Genomic DNA, 17,275 nt, shown 5'->3' with positions numbered 1-17,275 from the left:
ACTGATGGCATCCTGACAGATCGTCCCGAGTCAACTTTAATTGCTGGTCAAGTCATAAATACTGACAGAAGGTGCAGGAGCAGAATGCCAGTACTGATAACCAGGGAGAATTATTTCAATGGCTATTACAACAAATTTATTGTTAAGAGGACACGTAAAACAATTAACAAGCACAATAAATCATCAAAATACAGAACTCGGAAGACCGGGAGTAGAAGCTCAGAGGTGTTCAGTGCCCCATTCCTCCATTGAAATTCAGTGGAGAGACTTCCAAGTTCCTTGTGTTTAAAGCAAATGTGTAAATGTTCTTCAAGGTGAGATAAGATGATTTATAGACAGACCTGGAATGTGTGTTTTTTTGTAATTAATCTTCTGGAAGGAGTTGCTAGCCTTGGGAGATCCCCTTACTGATTAACCAACACCCTTGTTTGTTGAGATTGGACAGTTTTATGGCTCATCTTGAGTCCATATTCCAGGAACCGAAGCAGAAATCTGCATGTACAAGAAATTTTTTGAAGTTGAAGCAGGGGTCTAACTCAGTAATGGAGAACAGTACAGAGTTCTGTTTGCTGTTGCAGGAGTTAGTGTGGAATCGGGAAGCCTTGATGGCGATTTACCATGCAGGGCTGAGTGAAACCCTGCTGGATGAGTTGGCAAGAATGGACCCTTCTGCCAGTTCCCTGGAGGCATTGATGCAAGTGGCCTTGAAGCTCGACCAGCAGTTGCAGGGGCGGAAGCAAGAGAGGGGAGCTGTTATCAGGCTGCAGGAGAGGCTGTTTGAAATGCCACACATTCCAGAGAGAAGGCCTGGGAGCCAAATGAGGAATGGTCCGGCAGAAGAGGCTATGCAGATAGGTCTCCAGAAAACTCCTTCCAAATGAATCCAAGGGAGTGAGGCGTTCTCAAAGTAAAGGAAGGATTGAACTCTGATTAATAAGAATACACACAGAGGCTTGAACCAGCAAGACTCTGGGAAGGGTGCGTATAATAATCTGTCTCTCCACCCCCTGGCCCAGGTCATTTTATTCACAAAAGAACTTTTTACAGAGTGTTTGTAAGAACCAATCAGATTTCTTCTGAGCATTTCAACAAACCCCACGTGGGGACAAAGTTAGATCAAAAGAAATTCTTTTAACTACAAGGACTACTCTGAGCATGCATACATAATCTGAGAGTAAATAAAAGAGGACTAGAGAAACTCTGGAGATCATAAACAGGAGAGGATGGAAAGATGGCAAGGAGATAGGCATCTTTATCACCTTCCTGTGAAACTATTTCCAGGCCCTAAGATCAACATCCTGAGATTAACATATCAGAAAGGCTACTTGAAAGAAGCTGCCCACTATCTTTCACAGCCCAGGATGCATGCCTGGTGAAGCAGCTGGCAGCTGGGCTGTGTGCGTGACTTGTCAAGCAGAGAGAAATGGAACAGGATGCAGAGGTGTGGATTGATCAAGAATCATATCAAAATAGTTTAAACCCAGTCAATGCAATGCTTTCATTGCTGACACAGATGGCTTACTCTATATTTGTTATAATTCCTCATAGCAATCCCACCTGATCACTACAAGGGAGCTGCACTCTTGGAACTTCAAACCACTTGGGAGAAGTTGGGTGTGCACAAAAATTGGTTTGGATGCAGCCTTGTTTAATCCATCTCTGTCACTGGAATGCTTTCTTTAAAAAAAACCTTTGAAATCTACAGACTGATGAACACTATTTTTTAACAGTGAAACTAAAATTTCTATATATATATATATTATCCTTTTAAGGACAGAACTGGATAAAAGTGTTTCCTTTTTGTGTCTAATTGAGTTTCCTTGCAAACCAATTTCTCTTCCCTTCGACACAAAATTGTCATTTGATAAAGGTATCAGCTCCTGGTTTTTTTAAACGTAAAATTTTGTAAATCCTCTGTCGAATTTGCTGGGTCTTCACACTGTACACAACAGGATTAAGAAGTGGAGGGACCGCAATGTATATGTTGGCCATCAGCATGTGGACAATGGGAGAAAGGTGGTTCCCAAATCGATGAACCACACTGACGCCAATCATTGGGACATAGAAGATCAAGATGGCACAAATGTGAGAGACGCAGGTGTTGAGAGCCTTGAGGCGCTCTTGGTGCGATGCAATGCTCAAAACAGTCTTCAGGATCAGGATATAGGATATGAGAATGATCACAACATCCAACCCCAAAGTAGACATGGCCATTACCAAACCATACAAAATGTTGACTTTTGCACCAAAACAGGCTAACGTCATTGCATCTGGATGGAGGCAGTATGAATGAGAAAGTACATTAGATCGGCAGAAAGGGAGCCGTTTAATAAGAAATGGACAAGGGAAGATGACACAGAAACTTCTGCAGAAGATAGCTATAGCTATTTTTGCAATGACTGAATTTGGTAGACGTATTCTGTACCTCAGTGGATCACGGATGGCAATGAACCGGTCATAGGCCATTGACACAAGAATGCCAGAGTCCATCTCTTGAAATATGTGAATAAAGAACAGCTGGCTGATGCAGCCATTGAGTGTGATTTCTCCTGAGTCAAACCAATAGACTTGCAGCATTGTTGGCATGGTGGAAATGGAGAGGCCCAGATCCGAGCAGGCGAGCATGCAAAGGAAGAAGTACATGGGCTCATGGAGGCTTGGGTCACTCTTGATGACATAGAGGATAGTGAAGTTTCCCAACAGAGTCAGGGTGTAGAGCACAAACAGTGGGAAGGCCACCCAAGAGTTCTTCTCCTGCATCCCAGGGATGCCAATCAAGACAAAGGTTTGGTGGCTCACAAGGCTCTCGTTGAATTTGGTGATGGAGGACATGGCATGCCAAGAGCTTTCGGTGAAATGATTCTAATAAGTCATAAAATTCTTATTCTGACATGATTTGACAGATTCTGTAAAGTATTGAGAAAGTTCCTTAGAGCCTCTATTCAAACAAGGAAGTGTAGTCTTGAATGCTGCCTCAGCTCACCTGAGTAGGTAGTAGGCACCCCAACCCATCATCAAAATCAGTCCCCAGCCGTCTCCCAACTTTAACAAGTGGAGTGGAGGACACGAGAGTGTGGCTTTCAAAGATTCAGTCTCCCAACTTCTCATCTGTAAAATTCAAATAACAATCACAGTGCAATACATAAATTAGAAAAGGTAGATATAAATCACTAGACATATAGTATTATTTGGGAAGGACAGGACTAGTCTCACCCCATGTCCTCCTCTTATGAGAAGACACCTTGATATGGAGGTCCTTCATTTTGCAGCCCTATCCAGTTGATGAGAGGATTGTGATCATAGAATCATAGAAATGTAGAGTGGAAAGGACCATGGGGGACATTTTCCCCCTACTCCAGACAGATGTTGCAGCAAAAACTGCAGGTCACCACAATTTTCAATTCCTTCTTCTCCTCCTTTCTGGAAAGCAGACCCCCACCCCTACCCCCAACCACAAGATAGAGCAGAGCAGTACAACCTCCGGATTATTGACTCCTGATCCAGGAAACCAGATGTTTTATTGAGCAGCACAAACCCTCCCCCCCATATGAAGTTCCAAATTAAACCCCATCTCTTTCTGTCTCCCAGTATGAATGGCAGCTTATTTACATAACTGAGGAAAATCCCTCTGAAGTCAATCGGAGGAAAACGCTTGATAGCTCATGCCGCCCTTTGCACTTACCTGACTTCATGGCACAGCCTGTGAAGCTAACATGCTTTCTCCCCGGGTCAACGCTGATCCTGCCTGTGCTGCTGTCAGAGGGATTCTGCCTGTGATATTTATGGTGTGTAAAGAGTTATTGAAAAACTCTTTTCCCTCAGGGAGACAAGCTGCCCTCAAACTGGGAGACGATTGCTGAATCCTGTGAGAGGAGATCTTGCAAATCCCAATGGCAAGTATTAGGTAATCTCTGTGGATCCTGCACAAGGACCCAGAGTTCTTGTCGCAGAGGCGTTCCAGGGATCACTCTGTGCTCCTCTCCTTTGTATAACCAGAGAAATTGGAGATGTACAGAATTTCTTAACAGTGAGGTCTCATCCTCCTTGGCAGAGGAACCAACTCCTAGGGGCAAAAAGGTCTTTGGCACCCCAATAAAATATTTGATGGGGCTGTCCCTGCTAAGTTGATAGGCATTGCCATTCAAATGATGCGTGTGCACTGTGTCATGTGATCAATTATGCAGGGCAGGGCTTACCTGCGCCCCATATATTATTCAAGTGGGCACCCCTGATCCCTGCAGCTCAGAGGCAGATGAGAAGGAAAGTTGGGAAATCATGGGAGAGCCAGAGCAACACCTGGCTGACACATCATTATAAAGCATTCCAGACCCTCCATCTCCCAGAAACCAGTGAGTCCCGAAAGTAAGAGAGCAAAGAACTCAGAGACAGTGGGTACGTAGCAGCACCTGTAGAAGTGACTAATGGGCATATGGGAGAACCGGGGGTGGGGTGGGGGAGATTCACCCAGGACAACGCCATTATCCAAGAGGCTGGGTTGTATAACCTCTCTCTGTAAATACTGAATAAGAAAAGGATGGTAAGAAATCTTCCCTTGTCTTTATACTTTCCTGGGCAACAGCTGAGAGTCGCTGACAGCATCCTGACAGATGATGAGGAAGCATTAATGATGACACTTTGGGTTCGTTCAGTCAACCAGCTACAAATGCACCTCACAGTGACACTATCTAGCTCACATTATACCAGCTTCTTCTCAGCAATAGCATGGGGGACTTTTATAAAAGCCTTGCTAAAATCTAGATATATTGCATCCACAGCATTCCCCTGATCCACCAAGCTTGTAACAGTTCTCTTTCTTCTTCACACAAAGGACTTACTACGTCCTTGTTCTTCCTCTTGCATCAAACATAGCTGGAAAAACCCCTATTGTATTTTTCTAACCTTTCTTGCAAGTCTGAGCTCATTCCGAGCTTTAGCCCATGTGAGTTTCTTCCTGCACCCTTGCTTCATCTATCTCTGTCACTTTCTTTAAAAACACACACACAAAAAAACCTTTGAAATCCAAAGACTGAAGAACAACATTTTTTAACAATGAAACTAAAATTCCTATATATTTTTAATCCTTTTAAGGATTGAACCAGCTAAAAGTATTTCCCTTTTGTACCCTGTTGTTTCTTCAGGCTTTGAGTTTCCTTACAAAACACTTTCTCTTCCGTTTAGCACAGAATTGTCATTTGGAAAAGGTATCAACCCCTGGTTTTCTTTTCTTTTTTTAAAAAATAAATTTTTATTAAGTTTTCCATCATAATAACACAAACCACAAAGCAAAATGATACACAAAAAACAACAACAACAAAAAACAAAAACAAAAAAGGGGGGAAGAAAAAGAGAGAAAAAGAAAAGGGGGGAAGGGGGGAACAATAAACAAATATACAATAAAAACAAACTTAATTCTTCCCAAATCCAACTTTTTAAACATCTTAATTGACTTCCTCAAGTCCCTCCCTTCTGAGTTTCCTTGTAATTTAAAAGTAACAGCTTTCCAATATCCTTATTAAACTAAAACAATTTCCAATTATTGTCATCTTATTCACTTTTCTTAACATTCTAAATCCCATTTATTTAATTAAAACTTAACTTATCCTAGGCCTATTTGTTTCTTTCAAGTAATTTCTAATTTTTTATATTACAATATTTGTTCAAATAGTCCTTAAATTTCCTCCAATCCTCTTGAAACTCCTCTTCTTTCTGGTCGCAGATTCTTCCAGTCAGGTCACCTAGCTCCGAAAAGTCCATCATCTTCATCTGCCAATCTTCCACTGTTGGTAGTTCTTGTGTTTTCCAATTTTTAGCAAGTAATATTCGAGTGGCCATTGTGGCATACAAAAATTATTTAACATCTTTCTTGGGCAATTCTAAACCTGTTATTCCAAGGAGAAAGGCCTCTGGTTTCTTAATAAATGTATATTTCAACATTTTTTTTCAGTTCGTCATAAATCTTCTCCCAGAAGTCTTTCACCTTGGGACAAGTCTACCACATATGGAAAAAAGTACCTTCTTTTTCTTTACATTTCCAACAAAGGTTATCACTTTTGTGATAAATCTTTGCTAGTTTTACAGGGGTCAAGTAACATCTATACATCATCTTCATAATGTTTTCCTTTAACATTGTACATGCAGTGAACTTAACCCCTTTCCTCCATAGCCTCTCCTAATCCTCCATTATTATGTTATGTCCCACATCCCTTGCCCAATCAATCATAACTGATTTAACTTGTTCATCCTTTGGTTGCCACTCCAACAACAAACTGTACATTTTAGACATATTCTTATCATTAGTTTCTAACAACTCCGTTTCCAATTTGGTTTTTTCTGTTGCAAAACCATTTCTCTTATCCATCTTATATAATTCGTTAATTTGATAATATTGCAACCAATTCACTTTATCTTTAATTTGTTCAAATGGTTTTAATTTAAAACCTTCCTGATTCTCTAACAACAAATCTGAATACCTCAACCATTTGTTTTCCATATTTAACTTTTTTTGGGCCTGTGCTTCCATTGGGGAAATCCATTTTGGTGTTTTTCTTACTAAGAGATCTTTGTATCTAGTCCATACATTGTATAATGCCTTTCTAATTACATGATTCTTAAAACCACTGTGGGCCTTTACCTTGTCATACCATAGATATGCATGCCATCCAAATCGATTATCCATTCCCTCCAAGTCTAACACATCATCATTCTCTAATTGAATCCAATCCTTGATCCAGCAGAATGCGGCAGCTTCAAAGTATATCTTCAAATCTGGTAGGGAAAAGCCCCCTCTTTCTTTTATATCTGTAAGTAATTTATATTTAATTCTAGGTTTCCCCCCCTGCCAGATAAATTTAGACAGTGCCTTCTGCCATTCTTTAAAACATTTAGAATTATCAATGATTGGTAAAACTTGAAATAAAAACAGCATCTTCGGCAATACATTCATCTTAACCACCGATATTCGGCCCATCAATGAGAGTTTTAGGTTTGACCATAACTCAAGATCTCTCTTGATTTCATTCCATAATTTTTCATAGTTATCTTTATAAAGATTCAAATTCTTTACCGGTAAGTTCACACCCAAATATTTAACTTTTTTCACAGAAACAGGGCCTGTCCTTTCAAAAAGGTTTTTTCTTTCCTCATTATCTAAGTTTTTTCCTAAAACTTTGGTTTTGCTCTTGTTTAATTTAAATCCTGCTACCTGCCCAAACTCTTGAATCAGCTCCAGTTCTTTTACTGCACTGGTTTCTGGATCTTGTAAGGTTAAAACCAAGTCATCAGCAAAGGCTTTTAATTTATATTGCTTGGATCCTACTACAATGCCTTTAACCTCCTCCTCTTTCCTCAACATGTTTAGCAAAACCTCCAGAACAGAAATAAATGGCAGAGGGGAAAGTGGTCACCCTTGCCTGGTTCCTTTCTCAATTCTGATTTCCTCTGAGACCACATTATTAACTATGATTTTTGCTTTTTGTTCAAAATAGATCACATTGATACCATTTAAAAATTCCTGGCCAACCTCAATTCTTTCTAGGTTTTTCATCATAAATAACCAAGAAACATTATCAAAGGCCTTTTCAGCATCAATAAACATTAACATTGCTTTACAATTTCTTTTCGCTTCTAACCTTTCTATTATATCAATTATATTTCTAATGTTATCTTTCATATGTCTCCCAGGCAGAAATCCTGCCTGGTCCTTATGTATATAATTTGATAGAACCTTTTTTAATCTATTGGCCAAAATGTTTGCGAAGATTTTATAGTCCACATTAAGTAATGAGATTGGTCTATAATTTTTTACATCAGATCTATCTTGATGTATTTTTGGAATCAGAGTGATAAATGCATCTTTCCAGGTTTCGAGAGCTTTGTCCCCTCTTAAAATCTTATTACACACATCTGCCAATGGTTGAATTAGCCAATCTTTCAATATTTTATAATATTTTGCAGAAAGACCATCCGGTCTTTGCCTAACTGCATCTTATTTATTGCCATCTTTGCCTAACTGCAACTTATTTATTGCTTTGCCTAACTGCATCTTATTTATTGCCATCTCAACCTCCTGTCTTGTAATCATGCCATTTAGTAGGAACCTTTTATCCTCGGGAATTTTCTGCATTTCATTCGCCACAAGAAATTGCTCAATTTTATCCTTATCTTCTTTACCTTTTTTATACAGCTGTTTAAAGTATTTCTGAAAACATTTTCTTATATCTGCAGGGTTTTCCATAGATTTTCCATCAGATACAATGTTTGTAATAGTACTTTGCTTCTGTCTCTTTTTTAATTGCCAAGCCAACAATTTCCCACATTTATTCGCAGATTCAAAATTTCTCTGTTTCATCATTTTAATTTTCCATTCTATTTCCTGGTTAATAATTTGAGAAAATTGAATCTGCAATGCTTAAATTTCTTTTGGAATCTGTTGACTCTTTGGCATTAATCTTAAACTCTTCTCTTTGTCTTTTATTTGAGACAGAATTTTCTCTTTTTTCGCATTTTGTATCTTTTTCCTTATCGAGTTCTGTTGTATGAGGAAACCTCTCATTACTGCCTTACTTGCATCCCAAATGACTCTTGTTTCAACCTCTGTGTTCATATTTAGTTCAAAATAATATTTTAGAGTCTTTTGGGCCTTACTAATCATCTGTTCATTCCTCAACAACTTATCATTCATCCTCCATCTAAAGGAACCCTGCAGGTATAATTTCATCTCCAAAACCACTGCGTTATGATCTGAGCAAGTCTTAGGGCAAATTTCTGTTTTAGTAACCTTAGGAACCAAATCTCTGGATATCCATAAATAGTCGCTTCGAGAGAAAGATTGATTTGAATTTGAGAAAAAAGTGAAATCTCTCTCCATTGGATTTCGTAGCCTCCATATGTCCGACAAATCGTATTTATCAGTCATATCAAAGAAAATCTTTGGTAGTCTGCCGAAACTTGGATTTTTCTGTCCCTGCGTTTTATCCATTAATGTTGATGCTACTCCATTCAGGTCTTCCATTAAAATCAATTTGTAATCCATATAATCCATGAGTTTTAAGTCCAGATTCTTAAAAAATTCCACTTTGCCATCATTTGGTGCATAAATTCCCAGCAAAAGAAATTTATCGCCTTGTGCCGTAATTTCAGCTGCAATGTACCTCCCTTCCTCATCTTTAAACAACAATTTGGGGTTCCATTTTTCTTTAACATAAAAAAACCACACCTCTTTTTTTCACTTTGTGGGATGAAATAAATTCCTGCCCAAGTTTCTTATTTTGGAGAATTTTCCTATGAAGTCTTGTAACATGTGTTTCTTGTAGACAAATTATGTCCAAATTCTGTCTTGCCAGTACGTGATAAACTTGATTCCTCTTAAAACACGAATTTAGACCATTCACATTCCAGGAGTAGATTTTCAAAGACATCCTGATTTGTTAGGGGCCCCCTGCCCCTGCCCCTAATGAACGAGAACTTCCCAGTCCAAGCTCTTTTGCGTTTTTCTCCAAAAATCTTTCTTTCTCTGCGACAGTTGTTATTCTTTGTTTCCTTCCATGAAATTTAAAAGATAATCCTTCTGGGAACTCCCACCTGAAGAAAATGTTCTTTCTTCTTAGGGCACTGGCCAAATCCGTATAATTATTTCTCAGGGCCAAAAAGTATGTCGGAATGTCTTTAAACAGAATTATTCCCTTCTCATCTATCTTTAAACTTTTTTTGTAATGGTGGCCTAAAATAATATCTCTCTGCTCTTTGGTTTTAAAAATCACCTTACAGTCATGTGTGATCTTAGTATCTTTTTTAGGTCCAAATCTGTAGGCCTTATCAATCCAGGAATTTAATTTTTTTTTTGAGAGGCCCCAATACGCTGCAATTCCTTCAAATTATCCCGCTCTTACACCCCTCAATCTCAGATTACATTCCCTCTGTTTTAGCTGGTGAGACGCAATTGAAATTTGAGATTGTCGCTGAATTGCCTCTAAATCAGCAATTCTCACAGTTTCCAAATGCACCAGTCTTGACTCATGTGCTGATACATCTGAATTAACTTGCATCAAATCTTGTCTTAATTGAGCAAAGTCACTTTTTAATTCCTGTATAGACTTTTGATTTCCTCTTACTTCTGTTTTAATTTCCTGAAGCAATTGCAACACAGACTCCTCAAAAGTTGGTGACTTAGAGTCCCTTCTTGGTTTAATTTTTGCTTTCTCTGTCCTCTCTCCTTTCTCTCCCCCATCCATAACTTGCAATTCTTTTGTTCAAGGTCAGTCTCAAACAAAGGGGAGATAAGGAGACAGACAGTTTCTCTTCTCAAGCATTTCCACCAGTCTTAATATAAAAGTCAACAGTCTCTCTAACTTGTAATCCTTTCTTAATTCCCCAGATGTTAATAACACAGTCCCAATTTACAATTTATATCTGAGGGTAGGGGTACTGTTTAAAAGAGAAAGGGAAAAGAAAGACCTTTGAGTTCGGGCAGCTGCAGTTACTCCCCCCCCCCAGTAGGAAAACGAAAGTAGAAAGTGTCCTTTTCTTTACAACGTCACAATGGAGTCTAGTCTTCCCGACCGAGTAGTCCGCTTCCACAAAGAAAATACCTGGTAAATCCAAACTGTCTGCAATGATTAAAAGAGTCTGAAAAGTATCTCCCCCCCTTCCCCCTGCTAGTAGGAGGGATACAGAGATTAACTTGAAAGTCTTTAGAAAGTCGTAAATTTTAGATCGCAGCTTCGGCTAATGTAGCTGTTTTGTCTCTTAATCAGAGGAATGGACTGACATCCATTGATTTTTTAAGCCCCTGTCCTCTCCAAATAAATGTCCAAATTTTTAATTTATTACTCACTCTTTTTCAATCAAAGTTGCTTGGAGAAATTGGCCGCTCACGATCACCGGACTTGGAGCTTCATGCGATGAAGGAAGCGAGTCTATTCCCAAGTGCCTCCGTCTCCAACCCCACCCGCTCTCGGAGCCCTTATCAAGAGCTTACCGGGGGTGAGGGAGTCGTTCCAGGCACCTGCAGGAACACCAAGTCCTCAGAATGCTCAATCCGAGGTTTTTAAGGGGTATTGCGTCGCTCTAGCAGTTTCCCCAACCTTCAAAGCACCGGTGCTCTTTCAAGTGAAAGAGCTCACCCTTCCAGCAGAACGGGCAGCCAACACGGTTTTCTTTAACAAGAACATTTTGTAAATCCTCTGTCGAATTTGCTGGGTCTTCACACTGTACACAACAGGATTAAGAAGTGGTGGGACAGCAATGTATATGTTGGCCATCAGCATGTGGACAATGGGAGAAAGCTGCTTCCCAAATCGATGTACCACACTGAGTCCAATCATTGGGACATAGAAGATCAAAATAGCACAAATGTGAGAGACGCAGGTGTTGAGAGCCTTGAGGCGCTCTTGGTGCGATGCAATGCTCAAAACAGTCTTCAGGATCAGGATATAGGATATGAGAATGATCACAACATCCAACCCCAAAGTAGACATGACTATTACCAAACCATACAAAATGTTGACTTTTGCACCAAAACAGGCTAACTTCATTATGTCTGGGTGGAGGCAGTATGAATGAGAAAGCACATTAGATCGGCAGAAAGGGAGCCGTTTAATAAGAAATGGAAATGGGAAGCAGACAAGGAGACTTCTGCAGAAGATAGCTATAGCTATTTTTGCAATGACTGAATTTGGTAGACGTATTCTGTACCTCAGTGGATCACGGATGGCGAGGAACCGGTCATAGGCCATTGACACAAGAATGCCAGAGTCCATCTCTTGAAATATGTGGATAAAGAACATCTGGCTGATGCAGCCATTGAGTGGGATTTCTCTCGAGTCAAACCAATAGACCCCCAGCATAGTTGGCATGGTGGAAATGCAGAGGCCCAGATCCGAGCAGGCGAGCAGGCAAAGGAAGAAGTACATGGGCTCATGGAGGCTTTGGTCAATCTTGATGACGTAGAGGATCGTGATGTTCCCAAGCAGAGTCAGGGCGTAGAGCACAAACAGTGGGAAGGCCATCCAAGAGTTCTTCTCTTGCATCCCAGGGATGCCAATCAGGACAAAGGTTTGGTGGCTCCCAACACTGTCATTATACCCAGGGATGGATGACATGGCACACACAAAAAAAAAATTTAAAAAAAATTGGGAGGATTCTAAGGAGTCATTTAATTCTTATTCTGACACGATTTTACAGATTCTGTAAAGTTGTATTCTGAAGAGGGATAAATTTCCTAGTTTAGCCCACTAGGAAAAATAATACTGGAGCTTCCATTCAAAGAAGGAAGAGAAGTCCTGATTCCTGCCTCAGCTCACCTTCTCCCCTGGCCATAGACCACCCCGACATCATCATCAAAATCAGTTCCCAACAGTCTTCCAACTTTGTGCAGTGGAGTAGAGGTCACAACAGTGTGGCTTTCAAAGATTCAGTCTCCCAAACTCTCATCTGCAAAATAGGAATAACATTCACAGTGTAAGAGTTAAATTAGAACTCATAGAGATAAATCACTAGACGTATAGTATTATTGGAGAAGGACAGGATTGGCCTCACCCCATGTCCTCCTCTTATGAGAAGACACCTTGATATCGAGGTTCTTCATTTTGCAGCCCTATCCAGTTGATGAGAGGATTGTGATCACAGAATCATAGAAATGTAGAGCGGAAAGGACCATGGAGGACATCAAGAATCATAGAACTGTAAAGTAGTGACTGAAGTCTACATGTTGGGGTGGGCAGAACAGAGATACAAATAACACTGAATAAATGGTCCTTGAAAAGAGACTAAGGTGCTTCCAAAGAAAGCAAATATATATTAAGAGTAAATAGCTCAGGAGAGATTGCACAAGCCTATTCATCTTTAAGAGGTGTTCAAATGCTTTATAATCATATACTTTATTGTGGCAACTCACCCTGGGAAGGGCAGGAAAGAACTAAAATAGGTAACAATGGAAAGAAAATCTAGGGGAAACTCAGCCAGATGGGTGGGGTATAAATAATAAATTATTATTATAAATTATTATTATAGAAGAGAAGCTTACATATTTCTCCATACTGCAGACAGATCTTGCAGCAAAAACTGCAGCCCACCACAATTTTCCATTCTTCCTCACTGAGTGGTCCTGTAGTCCTTCTGCTCTGTAGTCCTTCTCCTCCTCCTCCTCCTTTCTGGAAAGCAGACCCCCACCCCTACCCCCAACCACAAGCTAGAGCTGAGCAGTACAACCTCTGGATTATTGACTCCTGATCCAGGAAACCAGATGTTTTCTTGACCAGCACAAACCCTCCCCCCCCATTTCGAAGTTCCAAATTAAACCCCATCTCTTTCTGGTTGACCCTGTATTACTGGCAGCTTATTTATATTACTCAGGAAATCATCTCTGAAGTCAATCGGAGTAAAACACATCTGTTTGACAGCTCATGCAGTCCTTTGCACTTACCTGACTTCATGGCACAGCCTGTGAAGCTAACATGCTTTCTCCCAGGGGCAACGCTTATCCTGCCTGTGCTGCTGTAAGAGGGATTCTGTCTGTGATATTTATGGTGTGTAAAGAGTTACTGAAAAACTCTTTTCCCTCAGGGAGACAAGCTGCCCTCAAACCGGGAGACGATTGCTGAATCCTGTGAGAGGAGATCTTGCAAATCCCAATGGCAAGTATTAGGTAATCTCTGTGGATCCTGCACAAGGACCTGGAGTTCTTGTCTCAGAGGCATTCCAGGGATCACTCTGTGCTCCTCTCCTTTGTATAACCAGAGAAATAGGAGATGTACAGAATATCTTAACAGAGAGGTCTCATCCTCCCTGCAAAAGTGAAGACCCTTAAAACCTGGGTCTGAGTAAAATAATTGGGTTCTTGTCATGAAGGTCCCAAAGAGGTTTGGTTAGCAGACCATTCTGACCAGGGAGGTGCACACAGGTTTTGTGCAGTATGAGCTCAACATAATGCAGCACTTACAATGCACGCAGCAGAATTCCTCTGCAGCTTCCAGACTTCCCTGGAGAGCATTGCAATAAGCTAATTGGGAGATGACTACAGACCTTCCCTCTGTAGTTAAGCCCTGTATCTGGAAGTGGAACCATTTGATGACAGGTTTTCAGAATAAAATCAGTTGGCTTATCATTTCCACACATTTAACCCAGTAAAAATAGACTGGAAGCTGGAGTTAACCCACTGGAACCATTTCTTTAAAAACCTTTGAAATGAGAAGACTAAAGGAAAAAATAATAATGGTAAAACTAACATTTCTATATACTTTAAGTTTCTTGGGTTACAAAAAGTACACATATATATTTTCAAATCACAAAGTCCTTTTCACAGATCAGTTATATTCGGTGTGAGACTTTAATGCTGTACACTGTATAAGGCTGGGAGAGAAGAGAGGTGGGTGGGTTATAAGTTCTTTGTAGTGTGATGGTGCATAAATGTCTTGGAAAATGCTAAACAGGGCCAGTTTGGGGGTGGAATCTAATACCTATTTATTTATTTTGCATATTTTTGTAGGACTAGTGTCTGAAAGGGTTGAATTATGCAATTGGAGGTGCAGTCTCTCCAGCATTTTGGTGAGGTTCCTGTGTGTATCAGCACTAACGTACGTGGTGCTAAGTACCATCTATAGATAAGTTTCAAGGTGAGTTCCCTCCTTTTGGCTGAGATAAATTTAAAGGGAGGTTTAAGGATTGAACCTGGTAAGAGTATTTCATTTTGTGTCCTTTCAGGCTTTGAGTTCCCTTACAAACCACTTTCTGTCCCCTTTAGCACAGAATTGTCATTTGGAAAAGATATCAACCCCTGGTTTTCTTTAACAAGAACATTTTGTAAATCCTCTGTTGAATTTGCTGGGTCTTCACACTGTACACAACAGGATTAAGAAGTGGAGGGACCGCAATGTATATGTTGGCCATCAGCATGTGGACAATGGGGGAAAGGTGGTTCCCAAATCGATGAACCACACTGACGCCAATCATTGGGACATAGAAGATCAAAATAGCACAAATGTGAGAGACGCAGGTGTTGAGAGCCTTGAGGCGCTCTTGGTGCAATGCAATGCTCAAAACAGTCTTCAGGATCAGGATATAGGATATGAGAATGATGACAACATCCAACCCCAAAGTAGACATGACTATTACCAAACCATACAAAATGTTGACTTTTGCACCAAAACAGGCTAACTTCATTGTGTCTGGGTGGAGGCAGTATGAATGAGAAAGCACATTAGATCGGCAGAAAGGGAGCTGTTTAATAAGAAAGGGAAGTGGGAAGCAGACACAGAAAGCTCTGGACAATATAGCTATTCCTAATTTTGCAATTGCAGAATTTGGGAGAAGTGATCTGTATCTCAGTGGATCACGGATGGCAATGAACCGGTCAAAAGCCATTGCCACAAGAATGCCAGACTCTGCCCATTGAAACAAATGGATAAAGAACATCTGGCTGATGCAGGCATCAAGTGTGATTTCCCCTGAGTCAAACCAATAGACCTGCAGCATTGTTGGCATGGTGGAAATGGAGAGGCCCAGATCCGAGCAGGCGAGCATGGAAAGGAAGAAGTACATGGGCTCATGGAGGCTTTGGTCAATCTTGATGACATAGAGGATAGTGAAGTTTCCCAACAGAGTCAGGGTGTAGAGCACAAACAGTGGGAAGGCCACCCAAGAGTTCTTCTCCTGCATCCCAGGGATGCCAATCAGGACAAAGGTTTGGTGGCTCACCAGGGTCTCGTTGAATCTGGTGATGGAGGACATCATTCCCCAAGTGTGTTTGTTGGGAATATGCTAAGGAATAAAAGTCAAATGAATATTAGAAATCTGGTATGATTTTACAGGCTCTGTCCTAGTTTAGTCCAACATCAGATATTGCATTAGAGCTTCCAAACATTAGAGCCTTCCAACTCTGACATATGATTCCCTCTTCTAAGGCCAACCAGTGTCAGTCTTATGATTTATTTGTTTGTTATTTACAGAGTTTTAATCCACACTTTTGCCAAAGTGGCTTCTGAAGTTCATTAGCAAGAGGGTTTCTGCGCTTAGGTTTCTATATAAAATAATGTGACAGAGAAATGCTTGGGGAGGGAAGCAGAAGAAGCTATTCCGCACTTAAAGCTACAGTTCTTGCAGAGACTACCTGTGGCAGCCTGTTGGAATGTCTACTCAGCCTCTCTTGTGGAGAACAGATGGGAGCTGGTCTTTCAGCAAATCAGTGGGGCAACCCTGCTTTTCTTTCGCTCTATTCTGCAGCCTGTCGGGAGCTTAGCATCATTTGTGTAGCTCAAGGATCCTAAAGCCAGTTTGATTGCGCTGAAAGGGAAACTGGGACACTCCCTCCCCCACTGATTTGTGTAGTGGCTGTCAGTCTGAACTGGGAGCTGCTAAATCATTTTGTTGAAAATCTTCCGTCAGCCATGAAGTCGTTGTATACCCTCAGTAGGAATCCGCAATCCCAGCATGAAAATACTGGTTTACACTGCATGGATTTTGTGAAGGTTACTGAGGGAAAAAATACCTGAAGTTTTCTGATGGCTTGAATATTGTGTCTAAGGGCTCAGTGTTGGAGGTGGCCATATGTGACTTTTGCAAATTCAGAGTCTCTTAGTTTCTCATCTGCAGAACAGTATTACTGTTGAATTAGAAATGCTATACAGTGGTACCTCGGACTACAAACACCTCAGGTTACAAACACTTCCGGTTACAGACTCTGCTAACCCGGAAGTAGTACCTTGGGTTAAGAACTTTACCTCAGGATGAGAACAGAAATCCTGCGGTGGCGGTGCAGCAGCAGGAGGCCCCATTAGCTAAAGTGGTACCTCAGGTTAAGAACTGTTTCCGGTTAAGAATGGACCTCCGGAACAAATTAAGTTCTTAACCAGAGGTACCACTGTATCTAAATGGCAGAATGGATAACTGTGCAATTGAAAAGAGGCTGGTCTTATCCCACCTCCTCTTCTGTCAAGGAACCTGGAGCTTTGGAGCTCCAGGGGGCAAGTGGGTTAGGGCCATATATGACCAGAGGCTGAAATCAGTAAAAATATTTAAAGTGCATAATCAAAAAACTAGTGACTGTATTTCAGTGTGTTCAAGATGTTACCATATTCCTAAAACATACCAAAGGAAAATCAAAGGCACATTACAGTATACATAAATTCAACTTGGGGAAGGAAAATATAAGGAACCGTGTATGCATTTGAAAACACATTTGGACACAATGATTACGGGGGTGTGGAGGATACAGAAAATAAGCTTAGAATTAATACAAGGAGTGCATGTATAAGCTAAAGCAAAAAATGCTCATTAGCATATG

At 40.6% G+C, this 17,275-nt stretch overlaps 3 protein-coding genes across 4 annotated transcripts in view; 1 reads left to right on the top strand and 2 right to left on the bottom strand.

Annotated features, from left to right (window-relative positions):
* Positions 1-17,275, top strand: part of LOC308475072 (uncharacterized protein) — a 296,536-nt gene that overhangs the window by 87,250 nt on the left and 192,011 nt on the right. The window lies entirely within an intron of this gene.
* Positions 1,858-2,832, bottom strand: LOC308476328 (olfactory receptor 51H1-like; the record flags this gene model as incomplete). The annotated part of the gene is made up of 1 exon (XM_081003867.1): positions 1,858-2,832. One exon carries the CDS (start codon positions 2,830-2,832, stop codon positions 1,858-1,860), a length of 975 nt encoding a protein of 324 aa, XP_080859993.1.
* Positions 11,103-15,726, bottom strand: LOC308476327 (uncharacterized protein; the record flags this gene model as incomplete). Its single annotated transcript, XM_081003866.1, has 2 exons — positions 11,103-12,069; positions 14,786-15,726. The coding sequence occupies 2 exons, from the start codon at positions 15,724-15,726 to the stop codon at positions 11,103-11,105; spliced, it is 1,908 nt and encodes a 635-aa protein (XP_080859992.1).

This window comes from Podarcis pityusensis, assembly GCF_964106645.2.
Source record: "Podarcis pityusensis genome assembly, chromosome: 4".
Lineage (NCBI taxonomy): Eukaryota > Metazoa > Chordata > Lepidosauria > Squamata > Lacertidae > Podarcis > Podarcis pityusensis.
Note: the sequence above shows the minus strand (reverse complement) of the source record. Positions and strands in the feature narration are given on the sequence as shown.